Here is a 24,861-nt window from a genome sequence, read left to right on the forward strand (position 1 = left end):
TAGTTGAACGGTCTAAATTTAAAATAATTACATTTTTTTTTAAATCTGTCAATGAAATCAAGTGATCCGACTTTAAGCTCTAGTCTCATGCGCACGGTGGTGCGCGGTGGCGCAGCCCGTATGGTGCAAGTTTTGTGCAGGGCAACATGGTGCGCAGTCAGTTTGGCAGACCGAGGTGCGCCGAGATGGGTGTGGCGGCGCAGCGGGGAGAGGTGTCACAGATTCAGCTTGGTGCAGTGACAACTTCGTACCAAAAGGCTGAGCACTGAAAGCTCGCCAGCTCCAACCTGGTCTCTCATCTCAGAAAATTCAAAAAAAAGAGAAAAATATGCCAGCCACAGAGGTCAGCAATGCGTCCTTTATGCACAGCTGCTTTGTTACACGGGTTTAAATATAGGTTGCTAAATGTGAGTGTCTTTATTAGTGGAAAAAGGGTGTTTTTTTTGTTTGTTTGGTTTTAGTAACCTCCTCCCAGACTACTTTTGCCTCATCAGTCTTTGGAGGTACTGTATGTTCATGTTACCATATATTCGGCCACTGTGAGCTTGGACCTCCCGGACCAACAATCAGTTTTCTCCTGGAAAAGGTTTTGCCGTCTGGCGTCGCTGTCTCCCTCGTCTGTGTCGAAATATAAAATGACAAAATTGCAGTGCGCCTCGCCTTCCCACTTCCGCCGGTAGGAGGGACCTGCGGTGCGCCTGCTCTAGGAAACTAGAGCCCTAAATGTTGCTGATGTGAAAGACGTTTAACCTTAAACTTGTTCCAAATATTAAAAAACCTTTTATCGGTAGCAGGCAGCAGGGAGGCAGGGCAGAATATTTTTGGTCTAATTTTTTGTTGTGAGTGTAGTGTTTGCGTGAGGGCGGGAGCAGCAGAGCAGAGGCTGTGGCAGACAATATCAAGCGTGGTTACATTTTGCTTGAGTCGATGATATTGCTCTCAGAGTGCAACACAGCGGAGCAGTAAAGGAGACGGCACAAGCTGTTTAGTAAACTCCTGCTGAACCAAGATAATATAAACTAGCAGAGATGTGACATCTCTGACTGTTAGACTGCCTCATTTTCTGATGTGTTGCGTTACTAGTAAGGAAAATTAATAGTGTTATTGTTTCATCCCATTTGATTTAACCAAACAAAACTGACAGCCGATCCAGCTGTGCCGTCGTCATCAAAGACCGACATAGCTTCACAGAAAGGAGACTGAGGCCAAAGACAAGACCCTAAGACAGTGGTTCCCAACCCTTTTTTGGCTTGTGACCCCATTTTGACATCAGGAAATTTCTGGCAACCCCGCGATCACGTGCAGTCACATGATATTTGCATTTTATTTGAACTTGATTTATATTCAAGAAAGTGAAGGTATAGAATACAGTTGTTTAAGATTGTGTGTGGTGTTTTTAATCATAATTTTAAAAAGAATTAAAGCCGCAAGCGGCGATGGCGGGCCCTCGCTCGCCCATGCCACCGCGGGGCTTGAGGCACGCCGGGGCCGTGGCGCGGAGCAGAAATGGAGGAAAAACCTGTAAGGAGGCCAAAAATGCAATGTTTCGTTCATCCACCAGGGGGCAGTCACCGCATGTGGTCTGGTGCGTTCAGGGGCGGCCCCTCATCACTCATGTGAAGTTTGGAGTGAATCGGACAAAGCATGAGGGAGTTATGAGCAGTTAAAGGTTCGTCCACTAGGGGGCAGTAATGGGATGCGTGCAGGTGTGTTCAGGGTCAGTCCCTCATCACACATGTGAAGTTTCGTGGAAATCGGACAAAGCATGAGGGAGTAATGAGCAGTCAAAGGTTCATCCACTAGGGGGCAGTAATGGGATGCGTGCAGGTGTGTTCAGGGTCAGCCCCTCATCACACATGTGAAGTTTCGTGGAAATCGGACAATGTTGATGTAAAATATGGCACTTCCTGTTTCCACTAGGGGGCAAAAGGAGTGAGATCGCCTATGAGTACATAGAAACGTTGAGGTCGTGACCCTGGACCTGTGTACCAATTTTCATGTTGATACGAGTTCAATAAAGCCATCATAAAGCCAAACGTATTGTCATGGCGAGGAATGGTCGCCGCGTCGCCACACGGACGCCATTACTCGTAGCTTCACAGCGTTCATGATGGAGCTTCACCACCTTAGTCTGCATGTTTTAGAAGTGGAATGAAGTTGATGGGGCAAAGTATGTACAATTTCCAAATTTTAGTACACTTCCTGTTACCACCGGGGGGCGCTATCAGTTACGTGGGAAGTTAATATATCGGGACGTTCAGGGCGGAGCCATCATCATGTCCAGCAAGTTTGAAGTTGATTGGATGAAGTATGTGGGCGTGAGAGCCACTCGTATGTACATGGCGAGCACGCCATAGTGAATTGAGCGCTGGCAGCCACGCCCTTTGACCTACGGACTCACGGAGCACAAGATAATCTCAGCTAGGTCTGGAGATGTGGTGTACCTAATTTGAACTTGATCGGGCGAACGCTCTGGGAGGAGTTAAGTTTAGGCGGGAAAAATCAAAACCAAAATGGCCGACTTCCTGTTGGGTTGAGGTCATAAGGTCAAGAGGATTTTTTGTATATCTGGGTATAATACAGATGTGTACCGAATTTTGTGTGTGTACGACAAAGTAAGACGAATGGCGATGCCATTGACATGTGTTTGTAGGGGGCGCTATTCAGCCATTTGGCCACGCCCATTTCCAACGACTTTAAAATATCAAAATTTTCGCGAGGCCTGATGTGCATGCCAAAATTCACGCGTTTTGGGGCATGTTGAGGCCCCCAAAAATGCGATTTTAGGGAGAAAATAATAATAAACATAGCAATTACAATAGGGCTTTCGCTGGGCGACTTGCAGTCGCCGCTCGGGCCCTAATAATAATTAGTTAAAAAATATTTTTATCAGTAATTTCTTTTATCAATTACTAGACATTTCAGGTGACCCCATTTGAATTCCAGGCGACCCCACTGCTCTAAGACATGGGGGAAAAAAGCAAGTGAGAGAAATGAGGACACAATGAATACAAATCAGGAAAAAATCATCACACTCTGAGTTTCAGTACTGGAAGGCAGGATGAAAAATCTGCTGTCATGCCTCCCACCCCCACTCCCACCCTCTGGGCTGCATCCCACCACCACCACCTTAATCTGTCTCCTGTGTATCTGGCTTTTTGTCTCGACTCCATGAATCATATAAATAAGGAGGATAATGGTGCACCGTTTCATACAGTCGGTGTCCCCTCAGAGGTCTTCATGATGTTGCACTCTGTCGTTGTGACAGAAGCAGATTCGCTCCTCTGACAAAGTGCAGCGAGAGCCTGCAGCTTAGCGAGGCTTTAGCATCCGTCACCTCCAGCATCACTTCAACTTCTGTCTGGTGTCTAGTAGATCTTCAGGGGAACAATCAGGACTCTGGTTTAACGATCCGAGGCACACAGTCTGAAGCCTGTGGTGCGAGTGCATCTGGGGCGTGCCCATGTTGTTTTTTGTTTTTTTCCCTATTCACATGATTCAAAAGGGTTGAACTTAATCTCATTCATGGGGATGCGGCGTAACATCCCATGAACCACAATTCCATCTCCCGTTTACCTTTAGCTTGCACCTTGGTGTATTGCAGTGATATAGTGAATCCAGCAGGCAGCAGCAGCTCTGTGGACTCTGAGTGCAATGCAAACAGCTCTACAGTGAAATAACAGCAAACGTCACAATGTTAGAAATATGTGTTATATGTGTTATGAAACCTGTGGACAGATTTCACAGAAGAAGCTCCAACAGACGTCGTAGAGCTTGTGTGTAACAGTGTGTGTATGCTCTATGTGCCCAATGTCTAAAAAATACTACTAATAATAATATGATAATAAACTTTATTTATGCTTTACCATTGTAAATGTTAATAATATGATAATAATATAAAACATCAATAAAATGACAGAAATTTTATAACAAATCATCATTATATAGACTGAAGTAAAATAAAGAAATGTCTTTCGATAAAAATAGGTTTTGAGGCAGGTTTTTTGGCACATATACATCTCTTGGCATTGCTCCTGACAGCCACTGAGACCAGGTTTTTGTTCATTAATCATGTCATCACGATAGCAGTGTGCCAACAGTGCGCCTGACCACACCTCATTTTACAAACACAAGTGTATTTTCTATTTAAACAACACAGGTGCTGGATGGGAAAAATCACACCTGTGCTGGTCTGAAACTAGCAGTCGCACTCTGCAGCGACACAGCAGAGTCACAGTTTATTCTATCATGAGAACAGGAAAAGAAAACTGAGACGAAATCTTCCACATGAAGAGTGTAACTGATGTGACAGGCTTCTCCTCATTATATTCTCATATTTGTGCTATAAGGTAAAGGCTTGCGGTGAATGACAGTGTCGAGATGAATGAACACTTTTTCTCTAACATGAAGGCTGAGGTGAGTCCTGCTCAGGTGTGTCACACTCAGAAGCGCTCAGAAGTTAAATGAAGCCTGTAATGAAGCTCAGAAAGCATCGGTGCCGCTGCCTGCTGCTTTAATGTCAGCGCACAAAGATCACAGACGGGATGGAAATAACTGGAGAGCAGCAGGAGAATCAGCAGCTCATCATTTATCTCGACACGACGTGTGATGGACACAAGACTCCTCTGAATATTTTGTCTCCAAATTATGAGACATGAAACACAATGGCCTGACCGTCCAGTCTGCACTCCAACTCTAACTCCACTCCTAAAACACTGAAGCAACTGTATGAATAAGCACCTCCTTAAAGAACAGAGCCGACTGACATCATGTCATTGTATAAACACTACAATTACGATAAAGACCCAATTTAACCGTTCAGGAAATCTGCAAATCAACAAATCATGACCAGTGAACTATTTGAGGTAGAGACCAGTAAAGAAAGTAAACAAAAACCTTAACAATGATGAAAATATAAAAATAAGGGTGCTTAGATGAGCTAAAATTAGGGTGTGATGTAATATAAAGATTAAAAAATGGATAAAAGTGAAGAAAGCAGTGAAGTAATGTAGGGGAGTAAAAGACAAATACGAGCTGAATAAATGAATCAAATCCAGGGCCTTTCAGGCCTCACAGAGAGAGAGCGGGCCACCCAACCTTTGAATAAGGACCATGAAAAGTCAATGAGGCTGCAGCTGACATGTCTCAGGCCAAAAGCCCATTTCCACATGAGTTAGTTATTGATGTTGAGAACATGAAAATAAAGGAGAAACACTGTTCATGTTTTGCAAGAATGAGCTATTTAGTTCAGGTGTTGCAACATAGTGTTATTGTATGATAATAATTACACTAATGATAATGTTACAATTTATTTTTGGCACCTGTCAAAGCACTAAAGGAACACTCAGTTAAAAATGTATTTATTTTGTGCTGTCATAGCTCCTCTCAGATTTTATTCCTATACAAGTAAAGAGGTTTTTATTCATTTGTCATTTTCTATTACTGTGCACTGAGCACCCTGGGTAATGTTGAAGGACAACAGATACTGTGAATTGTGTTATAGTTTTGTCAAAGACAGATCAGGAAGAGAGGATGTTGAGTTTCTGGACTGTTGACATCTGTGCTCGTCTGTTGTTGAAGTTTCCCTGTTTATTTTTCCTGACACTCTCTCAGGTACCTGAAGCTATCTCCAAGTGCCAGCGTGCAGGAATCACTGTTCGCATGGTTACTGGAGATAACATCAACACAGCCCGCGCCATCGCAACCAAGTGTGGCATCCTGCTGCCGGGAGAGGACTTCCTGTGTATGGAGGGCAAAGAGTTCAACCAGCAGATCAGAAACGACCAAGGAGAGGTGAGACAACCACAAAAATCTATTTTTAATAGTTCACAAAAAAAACCTAAAGCTATGTGAAGCTCCAAAAACAGAATGACACCAAAATTCACAGCAGCCGAGCCTTGATGTAATTTTGGCCCGATCGAGTCCTTGAGACGAAGCTGTGAACAAAAACATCCACATCCTGCAGACAGGGAGCCAGAGTCCAGCTGTCGCAGCAGCTGTGAAACTACACTGTTCACTTGGAGACAGGTAGCACCGTGCAAGTTACATGCAGAATTAAGATACAGTTTGCCGCCTGATGGAAGTCGGTTCTCGTTAACCACTGTCATGGAAACAATGAGAACGTGGTGGGAAACAATGACAGAAGGAGAACTGTGTCCTTTGTTGTTTTCTCCTGCGCTCACCTGAGTAAAGACTTTGATCTTTGTAACATGGACCAGTTCAGGGGTTTACTTTAACACCATGATGAACATATTCCACTCCACTGTTGTTTAATGTGTTTTGATTTATGGCCTCATTTATGATGTGATACAGCCAAACTCACAAAAACGTTCCCAGAACCAACTGATAAATGATTGTTGAATTATTAATAAGGTGTTAGACAAACACCTTGTATATGTGTATTGTAGCTGCTTCACACATTATCACCTAAATATTACTTTCTCTTTTTTAATGAAATTAGTGATCATCTTTTAGTTTCCTGCTGTTTCCCTTGTACACAACAAAACATAAAAAATAAAAGCATTGTCATTGATGTTTTCATCACAGTCGACTAACTAACCACTGTTGGTACAACATGGCAGTTACTATTAGTGTGACTGGGCCTTGATAAAACAAGATGACAAGAAATCCTCCCATAGTATTGTTTTTTACATTAGTATACATCTTTATTTAAACTCCAAGATCATTTACAATGATGTCAAGTAGATTAAAATGTCAGTTAAAAAGACATCAAATTAAAACAAACAGATGTTACAGATATACAAGTGAACACTTATGTTTAAAAGTGAGTTCATGTCAAAAGCAGTTTAGTATGAACTTCAGAGACATGTAGTGTTAGCCTGCTGTAATGTGGTCCAGTGGACCAAACTGACATGGATGTAAGATTTGTAAATAAACAAATACATATGCAAATCACAGCCTTTGGAGAGGGAGAACCATCCAGCTTTTCATACAGGATCCAGTGCAATGATGATTGTTACAGACATCATTAGTAATAAACCAGAGAGCAGAGTGGAGAGATATAGCTGGAGTTAAAGTCTGTACAAGATGTCATATTAATTTAAATTATTAAATCAATCTTAATTTGAATCACTCGACTCTCTTTTTTCAAAATAAGGACTAAGATACTGAACCTAGTATGAGGCTGATCTGCTTTCAGCTCCTTATCTGTTTCTCTCACCGTCATCCACATTTACAGTGTTTTAATACGGATGAATCCCCAGTTAAGCTGCTCTCATTCATGTTTTGTTGACACAAAGTGTGAAACAATGACTGAAATATTCATATGTGACATTGTATGACAAAACATACACAGATAGGAACTGTGCTTTGGTTATTTTTCTTTAAAAGGAACTCAAGTATTTTTCATGTTTCACTTTTCCAGGTAGAACAAGAGCGTCTGGACAAAGTTTGGCCCAAACTGCGTGTTCTGGCTCGCTCTTCACCAACAGACAAACACACTCTGGTCAAAGGTGAGTTTTCCCTAACAGCATATCCAATCATGAAAATTGAAAACTGAATAGTTTTTGCATGTACTGTATATAATTTGAATTATTCAACAGAAGGAGATCATTAATATCCTCTCCACTCCTTTGCTGTATAAATGTTGATACCCTCACTGAGACGGAGAACTGTTCCTCTCTTCAACTGTGTTGATCAGGCATCATCGACAGCACGGTGGGTGAGACCCGACAGGTGGTGGCAGTTACAGGAGACGGTACCAACGACGGGCCGGCGCTTAAAAAAGCCGATGTTGGCTTCGCTATGGTAACCACCTCATCCTTTTTCCCTCTGTCACTTTTGTTCCCCAGCTCTTCACTGCCTCACTCATCTGCTGCTTCAGTTGACTCTCATAATTACCAAAAGAAAAAAAAGCCCTTAAGTTAATTACATTTCTAACGCAGCCATGAAATAGGTATTTTCTCTAAACATCATCCACATAACGCCTGAGCTTATTGCCATGGTATTATTAAGATAGCTGTAAAATGGAATGATAAATCGATAATAATAAATCCAACGTTGGGTGTGGGTCTCAGTCTGCTTTCCAAGACCAACACACACTCAATGACGGTGACTTCTTTACATCTTTGACATTTGCTTTTATTATATATATATATATACTGTGTATATATATATATATACAGTGTATATAGTGAATAATGCGTCCTTCTGTACCTGTGAGGTTGCAGGTTTTATCAACAGCCATACTGGTGTCTTTTAGATTTGTTTTATGTATTCCTTCCTCATCATTAACAGACTCACTAAACATGTTTGAGTCCTGTCATCCATCATGTCTGCTCTCTGATGTCTGCTGTCTGAGTCATATTTCTGGTCAGAAAATCTGACCATGATCTGCACATCTAAGAACTCCCAAACTGGCATGATGGTTATATCTGTATATTTATATTAAGAACGTATTTTACACATTGGATTGAAATTGAAAGTTTACAGTAGGTGAATATCAGAAGATAATATAGCACATTAATAGTGTTTTGTGTCTTACAGTCATATTTGAGTGTGCTGACTTCACAAGTCAACACACTGACTTGTGAATGAAGAGCAGAGTTGATAAAACAAACTGAGTCCCAGGAAACGGAAAATACCGACACACAACAGATAACTGACAAGACTCAGTGGAAACACTACACTCAGATCCACAGCATGATGGGAATTGTAGTGCGAAACCTACCGTACAAACAAACATGTAGTGGTATCAGGTAGTTGTCCAACATAATCTGACAATAATAACAAAGTTGTAATGCAATATAATACAATTTTACTCACTCAGATGTGTAGCACTGGGATCAATGAGGTTTTGAGTTCTGTTAACTCATTGAGTGCCAGCCCTTTTATAAAATGGTCAGTGCCTTGTGCCAGCGTTTCGGGGCATTTTGAGTAATATTTCAAGACCCACAAAATATTTTATACTATGACTCTGAAAACACCAAATAGCTCAAAGGAAAGAGGAGACTCTCTATTTAATTAGGGAAAAAACTATTTGTTTGTACCTTGTTCCATTCTTGATTTATCTTAAGTTGTATAGAGCCTGGTTGCACCAAAAAGACCACTTTTTTTCTAGAAAGCTGAGAAAAATTTTTTGTGAAAGAGAGTCTCTCAAGAAAAACTGTGATTTATCCGTTTTAATTTTGGCTTCAAAAACATGTAAGACATCTGAAAATTTCATTTCACATGTTTTTTCATTGTACAAAAAAAAAACAAGTAGGAGTCCTACTCTGCAGAGTGATGCCTGCTCTCCTACTTCTCCTCCTGCAATTGCTGCCCCCTCACCCTCTCGTATATATACGTCAATGGCACTCAATGAGTTAAAGGCGTTAAATTCAGTTGTGAACCAGCAGCAGGAAGTGATACATGTGAAGTGTTACTGAGACAGACACATAGAGAATGACTGAGGCTGCTGATTGTTTGTTCATCAGGTCGTCCATGATACATGGAGTCTCTCTCAGCCGACATCAGATCACCAAGTGCTACACTGAAAATGATCAACTGATATTTATCAATTCAAATGGCCCGGGGATGTTTCCTGTGTCGTCAGCTGAGCTTTATGTGTTGTTATAACCTTTATTTACGGAGGAAAAAAAGTCATCTGAACACCAGTGTCTCCTGCAGGCTGCCGAGCAGCTGCCGAGCTGTCAAACGGCTTCCTGACAGTACTTACTGTTCCTAAACACATCGCGAAGACGCTCTGGGGACCGAAACCAGTGACCTTCCAGACACTAATGTGTCCCATTTGGAATCTTTTCAGTTTGCACCGAGTGTCCCTGTTCAATTATCACCTGTTCAGCTGGAAAACGGAGCGATTCACCTCCCTCCGTCTGTTGGGGAGAGTCTGACTCTGCAGAGAGAGACTCAGCAGCTCAGATCACAGCTTCTTCATGGTTACGTTGTCACTGTTAACATTCGCCTGTTTTATTTTTACCAATGTGTCAGTACACCAGGAATATTAAACTAAAATCAACACTGTCACTGGCCACGTTGTTTCATCCTTAAACACCAGGGTTCAAGAACAAACCAGTATTTGTCCGTTGTAAATTACATCTACATACCTCTGATGCCGAGCTTCTACCTGTCACACCTTCTCTTCTGTCACACTGAGGCAGAGGCAGAGTAGATTGATGCTCCTGAAACATTCAAACTAATTTTTAGAAAGACACATTTGGCGTCGGTTGTCTCAGCTGTTTGTTCCTAATCTTTTCAGCTTGTGACTTCTGAATCTGAATCAGAGTCTGGTTTATTGCCAAGAGGAATGTGTTTTGGTGTTTGGTACAGTAAACACAGCAGGAAGGCAAACTGTGAACAAGCAGCAGGCAGTGCAGCTAGAATACGCAAATCAACAGAAAAGAGAAATGCAACGATGGGATTAGAATTAAGTATTTACTATAAAATCTGCAAAAAATGTTATAGCAATAGAATAAAATGAGGAGCGTGGGTCAATGGGGTCTCTAGACTTGTTAATGAGGTCGACTGCAGCTGGGAAGAAGAAAGTGAAACAATGTCCTCTCATAACACTTCACTGATCATCTCATGACCCCTCAGATTTTGCTCGTGACTCCGACCATGGCATTTAAAACCACAGTTTCCTCAATTCCAGACGTGAATTAAAGAGTCATTTTTTTCATGTTCTGACTTTGAACTAATATCAGACTTTGTGGAAAAATGGAAAAGGAATGGTCGCCTGGATCAGACGAATGAGAAGTACTGTATGTGGTTGTTATCAGACATGGTGCAGTGTGGGAGTGTAGTTTCTGAGCAAAGAATCAACAAAGTCGACTGACATCGTCGTTAATTGTAAATGGTGAAATGATAGACACGTCGATGCTTGACTTGACTTGGCTTTTCCTTTTATTAATTTATCCATATTTTCACTATGTATTTTCATTTGTTTTGTTTTATTATTTATTTATTTATTACTATCTATTTGACCTATTTTATGTTATGATCCTATAGACCTTGCTGGCACACGTGACTTTGACAGCTGAAAGCACGATGCATTCTGGGTAAATACGGCACTGAGAACGATTCGCCTCGTTGTTTACAACTACTGCTGGGTAGAAAACCAGCATGAGAACAATATTGACAGACGAGAATTTCGCTATATCTCATTTTCACGTCACTATATCGCCGTTTAGACTAATCTGATGTTTGTAAAGTCTATAAAACCAATGATTGGACAAACATTACTATTTCTGTGTGCACGTTTTTGTAATTAGTCATGGTTATCAGAGATTAGCTGGGCTAACGGTTAGCTACCTGTTTAACTTTAATGACTCAGTGACTCAATTAACAGTCCATGAAAAAAATATTTTCTCCAGCGGATATCTGAGTTACAACATGACTGAGCTAACCGGAGTAGTTTCATGTCGTGTCCATAGACTGTAAAAAGTGGTCGTGTCCCACAACGGGAGGGTTTTAACAGCTGACGTCCTGATGCTACCACCGTTAGCTTTGCTGCCGCCGTTAGCTTAGCTACCGTTAGCTGTCCCTGTCAGCTGCAGCCACTGATGCTTTCTAGACACTGTGAGTGATTCCCCCCAAACTGAATAAATACAACACATAGCAACACAAAACACACACATAAATATTAATGTTTCTTCAATCATTTCAGATTTGTGTAAACGGTGATAGGGCGTGAAAAACATGATAGATATAGCTAAACTCTCGTTCGTTACTATTGATCTCATTCATTGGTTTTCTACCCGGATCATCATCATCGGACATCAGGTTTTTTTTTTTTTTTCCTCAGCCAGATCACACTAGTCTGCTTCATGCAGCACTACAGACACGGTGATCAATGGACTAGTGCTGCGGATTTCTCATTCCCCACCTGTTTGATTCAGAGTGTAATGGGATGATGAATGAAAGGGCAACATGAAGACAGATAAAACTCCGCTCGTATCAGCTCTATATCACGCACTGGGCTGATTTTATATTATTATAGCCTATATCATTATCACATATCATTGAGGTTTCAATTTGTCCAATCAGACTGACCATATGTATTCAACCAAGACCAAAATCAATGTAATTTTGCGTTCACACCAAGTGTCAGAATTTCCAAGAGCCGCACAACCCCATAATGCATTGCGCCGAATTAGGCTGTTTACGTCACAGTAGCAAGCTCTATAGAGGGATTATCTGTTTACCAACAAATCAGGATGCGTGCGCAACCTGACTGCAGAAAGAACCGGTTGTCATGGTTACCTCTATGGATCTAGTGTAGTCAAAGCGGTGTTAGCTAGCGATGTTGTCAGCCTACTACAACAGTTTATCACCTACTGATGTAGCGTGTGTTTTATACATAGACGGTTTTATAGTTTTATAACGGCAGGAAGAAAAAAAAACGTCAGGACGGAGGATCGAGTTTGTACCGCGGCAATGGCAACTCAGCCCCGGGACAAGACACGGACTCTCACAGCACGGCGTCGGTCGGTCAGCGGTAAAAACAACACTGTCACTGTGCATCCCTAACGTTACCTACAGTTATTTAACAGACAATCATGTTAAGGAAACGATTACAAAACTCAGTGTCTGTGAGGACTGAGGTGCTGCCTGGTCAGAGACGAGGTAAGAGGACGGACATGTCTAACGTCTGGAACAACTGCATAACGTAACGGTAACGTTACATGCATGGCTGAGTATGTACCGGTAATGTAAAACAATATAGCTTAACGTTAATTAATGTCAGCTTGCTTTCCATTAGTATGTGACCTCGTCTTCAGTCACTGTCGTAGTAAACATTTCACAACTCATTCGCTGCAGTTCTACAGCTGTGCCTGTGAGCATTTAGCTTTATCACCATTCAAACCAGCGTATCACGTTATATTGCTCGAAATGAATCGCCAATGTACTATTTTCTCTCTCGTTTGCCTTGAAAGGGGTGCGAGTTGACGCTATTCTGTAAATTTTGCGCGTTTTGTTATTTTTATCAAAACAATTAGTGCAACTAACAGCACAAAAAGACATGATCACGGCTCTTGCTGCTCTCTTTCTGCAGGCGACATGCGCAGTAGAACGTCAGTGACGTAGGCTGGTAATCCCTCTATTGTACTATTATTTATATTTAAATATATCTTATAGATATACGTATATATACCAGTAAAGGGAAATGGGGGCAGGGAGTGGGAGGGGGGCTTGGATTGAAAATATGTTCATATGTGTTATTTAAATACTTGTCCTGCATATGGAAAAAATTTCAATAAACAGAATTTTCAAAAAAAAAAATAGTGAAATGATGAAGATGTTGATGACGATGCAGCATCAAGTATCACTCAGCTCCGACACTTAACTCGGTAACAGTCTTAATTATTCCACGTGTCATCGGTAGATAAGGGAAAAGTGAGCATTTGATTGGTTGGTCAGATCCTTCCTGTAGCTACAGTGTTTGTGCTCTTGAGCGACAGGTAATTTTTCATGCTGAAGCTCACGCTCTGATTTCTTGTCGACACATGATGATAACCTGTGGCACTCGGCCTCCGTTTCCTAAATCAAACCGCGTCCCTCTGTTTTTGTCAGGGAATTGCCGGCACAGATGTGGCGAAGGAGGCATCTGACATCATCTTGACCGACGACAACTTCACGAGCATCGTCAAGGCCGTCATGTGGGGAAGGAACGTGTACGACAGCATCTCCAAGTTCCTGCAGTTCCAGCTGACCGTCAACGTGGTGGCTGTGATCGTGGCGTTCACCGGCGCCTGCATCACACAGGTACGTAGGCTGTGGGCTGCGTACCGGGTCTGAAGCCCACATGTGGTCACTGCTCATTGCAGCGCGCCGGGACGTTCATGTGCATGCTATCAAAACGTGAAATGGTTTCTCACATACACAGTTAAACTATGGGATAAATAACTTTCTTTTATCAACCAGCCATATGTTGTTGCGTCTTGTCAGGACAGATTTGATTTTGTCAGTGTGGCCTTTACAGGTATCGAGTCAGGTCAGGTTTTATTTGGATGGTGCCAATTCACAATAGAAGTTTTCTAGAGCTACTTTTCAACCATGTGTGGTTGATATTAATATTATCTTAATATATTTTTAAAAAAATACAGTAAACCGAAAGGGGCTGGGTTACATCGCAGTATCAAGGTTCATGTCCTATGTGTGTCCTTTAAATTTGGTGTTGGTCCTCAGCATCTGTGACTTTGGCAGTGTAGTGAAGATGTGTTTCATTGGGGAAAAAAATCATTTCATTGTATAAATAGCACTTAGTTCACCTTTCACTGACATAGATGTATTATTTAAATCCATGACATAAAACCTGTAAACGTTCCCATGTGCTTATCAGCAAATTGAGCCAAGCCATGCGAACGATCAGCATGTTGCCATTGTTACTTGGACTTTGCCTCAGCGCAGCATCACGGAGCCGCAGTACGACTGTTGACTCTTTACATTTGACTTCCTAAACATCACAGGGTCCGCCAGATCCTTCTCCATATCGTTCTTCCCAAACAACAGCTGTTTTGTTTTTGATCGGTCGATTAATTTTTGAGGTTTTCTGTTGGGCTTGATGTATTTGCGCTCACACTCTGTAAACATCTGTAAATCATCTGTAAATATCTGTCACCAGATTTACAGAAACAAAGAAAAGCAAATCATTTGTGACTTTGTGTGACTTTGTGTGAGGAGGTGACACAACCGTGTCACTGTTTTTTGTTGTTGTTTTATAATAATAAGTCTCTAATCATGAGAGTGAACTCCTGACACAAAATGAAAACATGTAAGTTGCAACTGTGTATTAATTGAAAGGCTCACAGCTGGCAGGACAGATAACTAACTCGTCTACAGAGGAGAAAACAGAAAGTAGGCTAAGATACAGCCTGAAACCATGGCAACACGACACCATCATAATCCTGAAATATAACAGGGACTCAGCAGGTCTGTGGTCTCTGTGCTGTGTTTACGCTCACTGATCATTCAGGCCACTGAGATGTTGATACAGATCATTAAAGGAGGGTAAACCGCTTTATGTCTTTCTGTTTATACAGAGGATGGAGCCAGAGGTGTGTGTGTGTGTGTGTGTGTGTGTGTGTGTGTGTGTGTGTGTGTGTGTGTGTGTGTGTGTGTGTGTGTGTGTGTGTGTGTGTGTGTGTGTGTGTGTGTGTGTGTGTGTGTGTGTGTGTGTGTGTGTGTGTGTGTGTGTGTGTGTGTGTGTGTGCATATGTGTGTGTCTTTTCCTGCATATATATGGATGTGAATCTAAATAATAGGATGGTGTGTATGGGTGTTTAGGACGGCCCTCACTCAATTGATGATGGAAACACATGAGATAACTTTAACTCTCTTGTGTAAATTCAGTAACAGACAGCACAGCAAAGCAAACCCAGATAACTGGTGGTAACTGTACAGCAGGAAAAGAAACACACATTTTAACAATGAAATGAAAACTCTAGAAATCACTGACAGAACTACAGAAACCATGAAAGGCAAGTGAAAACAATCATTTTGCAAGTAGATTTGCAAAGTACATTATTTTTCCATTTGAGAGGCAAATTAAATACTTTTTCTACTCTGCTCTAAAAAAAAAAAAAGAAAGAAATCTCAATCAGGAAACTGGAATTTGGGGTAATATTGCAAGGAACACACACAGAAAGTGTCAGCTGTTCCATTAGAACCAAGTCGTGTGTCGTCACAGACGGAGCATTTGAGTGATAAACTGGTTCCTGTCGTTTTAGCAACAGAAACTTTCTCCTCTCCTTTAATGTGACAGTAGATTGTTGTTTTGTGGGCAGCTCCCATGGCTGATGGTTCACATGCCTGCTCATGCCCAACATCTGCAACAAGTCCGACCTGACGGGTCTGATCCTGACACAAACACACTGCTGCTATGCTGCAGATCAAAAGAAAATGGGGTCATTCACCATCATTTTTTTTTCTCATTAGGATTTAAAATTCTTCCTGTAAATGGATTGTTTCCTCCTCCTCCTCCTCCTCCTCCTCCTCCTCCTCCTGCAGGACTCCCCCCTGAAGGCCGTCCAGATGCTCTGGGTGAACCTCATCATGGACACTCTGGCATCTCTGGCTCTGGCCACCGAGCCGCCCACTGAGTCTCTGCTGCTACGTAAACCTTACGGCCGCAACAAGCCGCTCATCTCCAAGACCATGATGAAGAACATCTCTGGCCACGCCGTGTACCAGCTCGTCATCATCTTCACCCTGCTCTTCGCCGGTGAGTGAAACAGCAGACGAACCATTTGGCTATTCAATCGTAATTTGTTCTCTTGTTTCGGAAAAAATCGGATTAATTTTGTGCTTCTTCTCCTGCCGCGTTTCTCTAGGTGAGACATTTTTCGACATCGACAGCGGCCGCAACACTCCCCTGCACTCGCCACCTTCAGAACACTACACCATCGTCTTCAACGTGTTTGTCATGATGCAGCTCTTTAACGAAATCAACGCCAGGAAGATCCACGGAGAGCGGAACGTGTTTGAGGGCATCTACAGGAACCCCATCTTCTGCAGCGTGGTGCTGGGCACCTTCATCCTGCAGGTAACTCAGCAGCATCATCATCATCATTTAGGAATTTAGGAATTTATTTATTTAAAACAGGGACAATGCACAAAAACATTAATCTTGTAAAACAAGGGAAGATGCCTTGAGCCAGGTTGTAGCAACATTTGCTAATTTCCACCTGTAGTCCCTGGGCAGGTAAGAAACAGACAGATAACAATATTAAGAATGTTGAATAAAAGTGATATGATCTGATATAATAATATTTTTTTGAATAGACACAGTAAACTAGCAAAAGCAAGGAACAAGAGCGCTAAATCATGAAATGCACAATAGAGTTAAATGAACAGCACATACTCTCTCTTATTCTCATCACACATTCAAACACAAGCACGCACATAGAAAACAGTCCAACCATCTCCTTCCCCATCCTCACCCTCATCTAATAACCACACTCAGGCACATATTAATAACCAGACGCATTTACATACACACTCACATGTAACTTAACAATGTGTGCAAGCTTGCTTTACTAAGTAACCAGCGCTTTGATAAGCATGAAAGTGTATAGGAATTTGTACATGAGATAAATTCTGTGGGGAGGACATTCCACTGACTCATGGCCACACATGAAAAAGAAGAGCTACCAAATTGAGTTCTACGTTGTGGGATGCTACACTCACCCCTTGTAACAGATCGAGTTACTCGTGCTGTATTTTCATCATCATCATCTTTGGAGCAGGGGGACAAGAGACTCAGACAGGGACTTCAGGGCTTCACGACCATCAGAGCTCACACAACCAACCTGTGTCCCTTTTCCTCCTCAGATCATCATTGTCCAGTTTGGGGGGAAGCCCTTCTCCTGCACGGCTCTGACCATCGACCAGTGGCTGTGGTGCGTGTTCATCGGCGTGGGAGAGCTGCTGTGGGGACAGGTGAGACCGCCGCCGCACCGTTTACCATTTACTGTCGCCATCAAACAGCATCTGTCAGTGCAAGCTCTGAGAGCGAACAACATGTACTGAGAGGATGAAGAGGTGGATACATGAGCGTCGTGGCAGCAAACTGTTGCCTGTCACTGCTGCTGGGTTGCCATCACGACCATCGCCATGGTAATGAGCAGCTCAGCACATGAAAGCAGCGCGACTACTGTTTACGAACGCCGTGCGAAAACAAACCCAGCGTGTTAGTCCCTCTGTGGATACAAAACACACGCGTGCGTGCGCACACATGCACGCGCACACACCAGATGTGTGAACCTGTTCACATGAACACACAATGTACACACAGGCTTGGAAAGCATACGTTATCTACAGGAGAGGGAGTTGGTGGGTTCACTTGAAGGGCAGAGACGGAGAACAGAGAGACGGAGAGATGCTGACAGACACAGACTGATCTCAGGTCTGTGAGTTATTTTAGAGGTAAAGTGCCTTTTGTTTCTGAGAGAGAGAGAGAGAGAGAGAGAGAGAGAGAGAGGGAGGAATGAGAGACAGATACGTACATACAACATTGATGTGCAGCTGCAGCGGGAGGCTGGTTGTGTGTGGGGTGTCTCTCCTCTGCCTTTTTAATTGAGCAATAAACAAGTCAAAGACAAAACAACACAGGTAACACAACATGACATAAATTCAATATTATAATTCATCATAATTATCAAATGTCTGTGATAAATATACATGATATAAATAAATAAATAATCCTAAATAACTTGTTTGTAATTGTTCTAATGCATGATGCATTAATGCTGACTATCATCTGAAAAAAGTATTTAATAATGCTTAACTAATGCATAGTTATTATAAAATAACTACACAAAAGGTAATAAGTCATAAAATCAAAGCTCTCACTTCCACTGATATTGATCATTGCTCTTAAAGGGGCATTCCAGGTATTAAGTATTATACCTTTATGGAACTGAGGGACTCATAAAAGACAGATTAAAATGAGGATTGAAGCAGAAAAGAGAGAGATCCAGTATGGCTGAAACGCCCCAAAACTCTGGATCCTTCCGTTCCCATAATGTAACGAGACTGAACAATCCCACCCGCAACCCTCCAAAACACACAAACAAATAAAAAGATAACTGGAATAAATCAAGATTTTGTTAGTAATTCAGTCGTTGGGTGGACTTTTAATGAAACATTTTGTTGTGTCGAACTCAGCTGATCTCGGCCATCCCGACCCACCACCTGAAGTTCCTGAAGGAGGCGGGTCATGGCATCACCAAGGAGGAGATCCACGAGGAGGAGCTGACAGAGGGCGCCGACGAGATCGACCACGCCGAGATGGAGATGAGGAGAGGCCAGATCCTCTGGTTCAGAGGTCTGAACCGCATCCAGACGCAGGTACGAGCACCGAACAGCACCACAGCTAACTGTGTCATCGACCGTACTTTTTGTCTTAAAATGTTATTTTAATTGTTTGTTACTCTGATATCAAGTTTACAAGATGGTGTTTGTGAACATCTGTTCTGTCAGAGCTACAGAAAGCGAGGTAAAACAAACTGAGACAGAGACGATCTGTCCCACCAGAGACGCTGTGTTTCATTGAGACAAATCAAACATCTCAGACAGTTCACACGAACTGCAGCTCATTTGAGTCAAATCAGAGCAGTACTGTATGAAGTGGGTGAAGCTAATTAGCGTCAAGTTAATTCGGTTTGTGATTTTATGAAACTTCTTTTTAAAGCACAGTATAACTGACAATGGCAAAAAACATTTCATATAGATACATAGTAAAGAGCTGATAAAATTATTATAATTGTAGTTTGTGTCTGAAAACTAGAGACTGAGATTGAATGAAAATTTGACTAATCTTATGTATTTGATCACAGATTATCTTTTATTGGACTGTGCTAATTTCAACTCTTTGAATATTTCCTGTCTGAGTTAAGGTGTCAGTTAAAGCCCAGGTCCACACAACTCCACAACTTTATATATTATACTTGATGATAAAAGTTCACTTCAGCAGCAGCAGGCTGCACGTGCTGCTGCAAAGACTCAGTGGAGTGTGTGGAGGTAAAACTGGAAATTCAACACACACACACACATAGTGTAACTGTTGTCCACTTAATTTCACACTCTGCTGCTGAGCTCCAGCACAGAACCACTTCATTAAAAGAGAGAAATTAAAGACTGTAACCAGCGTGGGACTAAACACTTTGCATATTGAATATTTTCATTAGTCAGTCTGTCAGTAACTCTGTTTCCATCCAGTTGCTGTTCCTATGCTCATTTCCTCAGAGTAAATACAGACAAGAGTTAACGGCTGAAACGTCCTGAACAAACTCATCAGATCTTTTGCAGAGTGATGATAAAAGTCAGATTTCCATCATGTTCTCTATGAGGTGTTCCTTCGTATCTTAATTGCCATTATCCTCTTGCACCCATGTCTTCTGCCATGGTTTAATGACGTCTGACAGAGAATTGGCACCATCAGCTGTTTGTGTCGTGAGTGAATGAATGAATTTATTATTCAAATTTTAATGATGTATATTTAAAAATGCACTAAATTCAGACGGAAGTGTTGGAGGTGAACAGCAGCACAAATGACTCATCTCACAGTCTCAGACTTTGCTGTGTGTGTGTGTGTGTGTGTGTGTGTGTGTGTGTGTGTGTGTGTGTGTGTGTGTGTGTGTGTGTGTGTGTGTGTGTGTGTGTGTGTGTGTGTTAGCCTCCTCCTACAAGTCAGATCAACACTAGCTGAGCATCAAAATGTCCACAGGCAGTCCCATTCAGTCCCTATGGGCTTCATTAGCCTGGATGCTAACACCCACCTATGGTAACAGCAGCCAACGCTCTGCTTCCACACATTGACACACACACAACCACGCAGACTCACACTCGCACACATGAACTCAGAGAGGTCAGGCGTCCTCATCTCAGCAGCGAACTAACTTCTACAGTACCTACTGTGGCCGAAGGGTAAACTCATCTGAATTAATGACTGAAATCCTCCTCTTTGTTGTTTTTTAGTGCCACCCTCACACTTTTCACTTGGAACACCTCAAACTAACACAGCGTATAACAAAAGGATTTTCATGTGTTTTAATAGTCAGATGAACAACCAGCTGTGTCTTTGTTGTCTTTGTGTTTTGTTTTTTGTTTTTTTCAACAATTATTTGGACTTTTCATGTAATTAATCAAACTATTCCTCACTTTTGAAACTGTCAAAAATCTTTAACACTGGATTAAAAAAATAATCAAAAAGTTAATCTACTGGTTAAAATGAGGAATCAAATCAAAAGCTACTACATGTGTGGACAGGTGTGTGCCTCCCTGCCTGCTGTCAGGTGAGGTGTGGTGACCCTCGGGTGTGGTAAGTGTGTGATGACAACATGGCCTTTGTGCAGCGACATGAAACAAAAGGTCTCGTCCTCCTCGGCCTCTCCACCATCAGACAGACACGCTGCGGAGAAAAGAGGAAGCTCTTTCCTCTTTTGTGCCTGTGTATCTGTAATATCAGTCTGTCGTCCTCCTGGGATGGGAGGATGAGGGGATGGAGGGGGAGGCAACCAAAGGCTGCAAGCTAATTAGGTTCTTATCTTTCCATGCTCCTCTTCCTGTCCTCCTCCTCTCTAATCCTGGTGGGCAGCGTTGTGCCGCTCAACGCCTCGACAGTCAAACACAGTGGGGGAATAATTGGTACAAGCAGCACTCACTGCCGAAACTTTATCAGTCATTCCAAGTGACACATTTTCTCCACTCCTCCTCTCTCGGAGTGATTTCACCCTGATTCAAAAGCTCTTTCTTCATTGTTGGTTTCCTCTTTCATCCCTTCGTTCCATCTTCTGGGTTTTTCGGCAGCTTTCTCTCTCTCTTTATGCATTCTCTCTCAAACTCTCTGCTCTCCTTTCTCCTCATTCCTGAAACCACTCTCCCGTCCTAATCTCTCCATCATCCCTTCTTCTTTTTGTTTCTGTCACATGTTATTCTTCCTCTCTCCATCCTCTCTGCAGGCTCAATATTCTCTCTCGAACATGATCGCCTTTCTTTTTGTCATTGGAAGACCAGATTTTTAAAAAGACGACAATGATGATGATATATTTATTTATTTAGTAAATGGGTTGAAATGTGTCAAAAAACAGTCACTTGAAAGGAAAAAGATTCTCTGTCTTTATTTCATGTTTCTTCTCTCTGCCACAAACAAAGGCTAATGAGTGCGTTTGCTGCCAGTCAAAAAGCTGCACACCAGCTCTTCCTCTATCTGCATCGCTCCAGGAGGTACCAGTAACTGCAGCCCTGTGCACTGGAGCGATCAGTCACAACTTTACAATCGTGCAAACACACATTTGAGCCTCTGCACTGAAAAACCTGCTGAGGTTTGAGAGGACAGGTTAGGTTGAGCTGAGATTTGTTGACTTGTTTAACGTCCACCCATAACCATGCATCACCACAGGCAGATGCACATCGACAAACGCCAACTTCCCATTAACACTTGTCAGCTCTCTAATAAACCACTTTTATTATACTGTAACATTCACTCTGCAGACATATCCCAGCTCCTGTTGTGTTCATAAACGCAAAGGTTACTGTCCAGCATCTTTAAAACTTTCTCTAACCTCTCTCCTTCCTCCTTGTTTCCTCTCCTCTGTCCTGTCTCCTTGCTCTGTCTCTGTCTCTGCTGTCTAACGGTTCGTTGTGGCTGTCCCTCCTTCAGATGGATGTGGTCTATACCTTCCAGACGGGCCAGGCGGCGGTGCCAGGTGCCCTGCGCCGCCAGCCGTCCGTCGTCAGCCAGCACAATGACGCCACTGCCGCCAAAACTCTCTCTAGCCCCACCCACGTAGGACTTAGCTCCTCCTCTTCTCTCACCAACTCCGCCGGGGCCATGCCCCCTGCTGCTGCTGCTGCTTCTTCCTCCACTACAGGCAGTGAGTCGGTGATCGGAGGCCAGCTAACATCACGCTTCACCCGGCTGGACTCTGTTTCTCTTTCTCTGTGTGAATCTGCATGAAAACACTCAACGCTGCATGACTCACCCGCTTCGTTCACCTCGCTGTCTCTGTCTTCAGCAGGTGTCTGCACGTCCACAACTAAACCCACGTACATATCTTCATTATTGTCTGAGCGATTATTATAAATAACTGACTAACAGTTCATGATAGAAGTGTAGTGGATATGCTGTAACTATAGTAAAAAAACAACAACCAAAAAACAGGCCCATAGAGGAAAACTGGGTAACACTTTATTTGAAGCCTATCTCTATAACGCATTATAACCATACTTATAATGTCCTAGCATAACACATTATAGAGCATTTTATAATGACTTATAATGTCAAGTATTATAATAGAGTTATAATGCTATATAATGTGTTATACTTATCGTTATAAAGCCACATAACACATTATATCTATATTTATAATGCATTATCGATGTGGGCATTCTCAGCGATTATAACGTATTATAATACCTGACCTTATAATTCATGATAAACTGCTTTATAGTGTGTTATGATTATTGTTATAAAGCATTATGATCATTTATGAGTGTTTATAAGTATAGTTATACAGTGCTATAACTACATTATAACTCATTATAAGTATGGTTATAATGCATTATAGAGATAGGCGTCAAATAAAGTGTTACCGAAAACTGAACTGGACGTTGCTAGCCTAGCTTAGCATCAGGCTAGAAGGAGCTCACTAATTCACATCCCTCATCTTATTTGTTTGATCCAAACAGACAGACATGTAATATACCTGCTGTTTTCAAATTATCAAGCTCTATACTATTATTACTGAAATTATATATTTGTGAGGACCGGTTCTACAGCTTCACTAGAAATGAATGGGCTGTTTGCTGAACACTTCTAAAAGCTGGAGCTTGCAGATGACCTGATCTGTGTTTCCATCTCCGCCTCTGTTTCCGTGCAATTCCTGCTTTACCTTTTCCCTGCAGCATCTCAGTATCTCTCGTGTCTTTAATACGTGGCACCCCCCCCCCCCCCCCCCCCCCCCCCCCCGCCCCCAGCCTGCTGCTGTCCCCCATCTGCACATTGTGGATATGCATCTATTAACCCTGATGTGACTTGCTGCCTGACAAGTCGATGACAGACGACAACTGTTGGCACACGTGGTCGATGAGAAGAGAAGGAAGCTGTGAATCCTTCGCATTCGTGACAGGCGGGGGGAAAAAAATCCCTGTCCTCTTTTCTTTGTTGTTTTTTTTTTCTTTCCTTCTCTCTTTTCCTCGGAGGCGACAGCCTGGGCACCAAGATAATTTTATGGGTTAATCCTGAGCAGGGTTAAATCTGTCAGGCTCAGCAAGTCTCATGGTTTAACAGCCAAGAGCTTTTTAACTTGTGAGCTCTTTGTGTGTGCGTGTGCATGTGTGTGTGTGTGTGTGTTACTGTGACTGTTGCATGTGCTCTAAGCTGCAGTGCTCACCCTGCAGCTCTCCTGTGGTTCAGTAATAGAGAGCTTTGAACTGCAGGGTTATTAATTATAATGAAGAGTGTCTGCTGGTGCGTATAAATCAGTGTGATCAGCTGCAGCCTCTGTGGATTCATCACACAGGCTGTGACTTTAGGCAGCGAGAGGAGAGCAGCTAGAGGACAAAACCATTCTGGCTCTGAATGTGATTATGAATACTTAACAGTGTGCATGTGTTTGTTGTTTTTCCCCAAGTGTGCGTGTGTTGTTTACTGGAGCAGGGAATTGTTTGAAGGTTTGGTTTCAGACCTCATGTTTGCAGGGTGTTCACTGTAGTGTAGGGACACAGACCTCACTCGTGTTCCCTCTGATTATTCAGGCTAAAAGGAAAAAACGTGTCATTTTTCTCTAATGTTGACTTAGGCTGGGAATGTGTGAATATCCACAAACTTTAGTTTATATTTCACAAAAGAATGTAACATTTTAAATCTGATCCGGCAAATTTTTCCTTCTGTTTTGGGTTTTTTGGTGTTAATTTCCTTTCCAGACCCAGTCCTGGGTGATCACTGCATTATGGGAACACAACCCTGATTGCACTATGATGACTTGTCCCTTGTAGGGCAGCACTGTCCATACCTGAAACCCCGTGGACTAACTAGATCCTATGTCTAGATCAGTTGCTTAGGTTTTCATATGCAATTGTACAGTAGCTTTGTTGGGGAATCTACAAAGACTGCTATGTAATAATAACCTTGTGGTCCTGCCTTGTAGATGGCCTTGAAGTCTTGAGTAACGTTTGTGAAAGTGTTTAGCCTGCAATTAATACATCAAGAGAAAAACAGAAAACACAGCCCATTCACATCCTTCAGTGTACTCTGAGTCTGGGTGTGTTTTTCCTGGGCTCTCTATCTCAATCAAGGGAAATCTTTATACTGTCATTTCTTAGACAATAGTGTGTTTACAATTTTGTGGAAACAGTTTGGGGAAGGTCCTTTCCTGTTTCAACATAACTGTCCCCCCAAGC

General features: G+C 42.3%; 1 protein-coding gene across 1 annotated transcript in view; it reads left to right on the forward strand.

Moving 5' to 3' along the window:
- LOC310986158 (plasma membrane calcium-transporting ATPase 1-like) overlaps positions 1 to 24,861 on the forward strand; it is a 96,204-nt gene that overhangs the window by 64,082 nt on the left and 7,261 nt on the right. The window contains exons 13-20 of the mRNA XM_083971969.1: positions 5,614 to 5,793; positions 7,385 to 7,472; positions 7,661 to 7,767; positions 13,531 to 13,722; positions 15,967 to 16,180; positions 16,290 to 16,501; positions 17,290 to 17,397; positions 18,625 to 18,807. Of these exons, the coding sequence (XP_083828095.1) occupies positions 5,614 to 5,793; positions 7,385 to 7,472; positions 7,661 to 7,767; positions 13,531 to 13,722; positions 15,967 to 16,180; positions 16,290 to 16,501; positions 17,290 to 17,397; positions 18,625 to 18,807 (1,284 nt within the window). The remainder of the gene's footprint in view (positions 1 to 5,613; positions 5,794 to 7,384; positions 7,473 to 7,660; positions 7,768 to 13,530; positions 13,723 to 15,966; positions 16,181 to 16,289; positions 16,502 to 17,289; positions 17,398 to 18,624; positions 18,808 to 24,861) is intronic.

This window comes from Trachurus trachurus, assembly GCF_905171665.1.
Source record: "Trachurus trachurus genome assembly, chromosome: 5".
In the NCBI taxonomy this organism is placed as follows: Eukaryota; Metazoa; Chordata; class Actinopteri; order Carangiformes; family Carangidae; genus Trachurus; species Trachurus trachurus.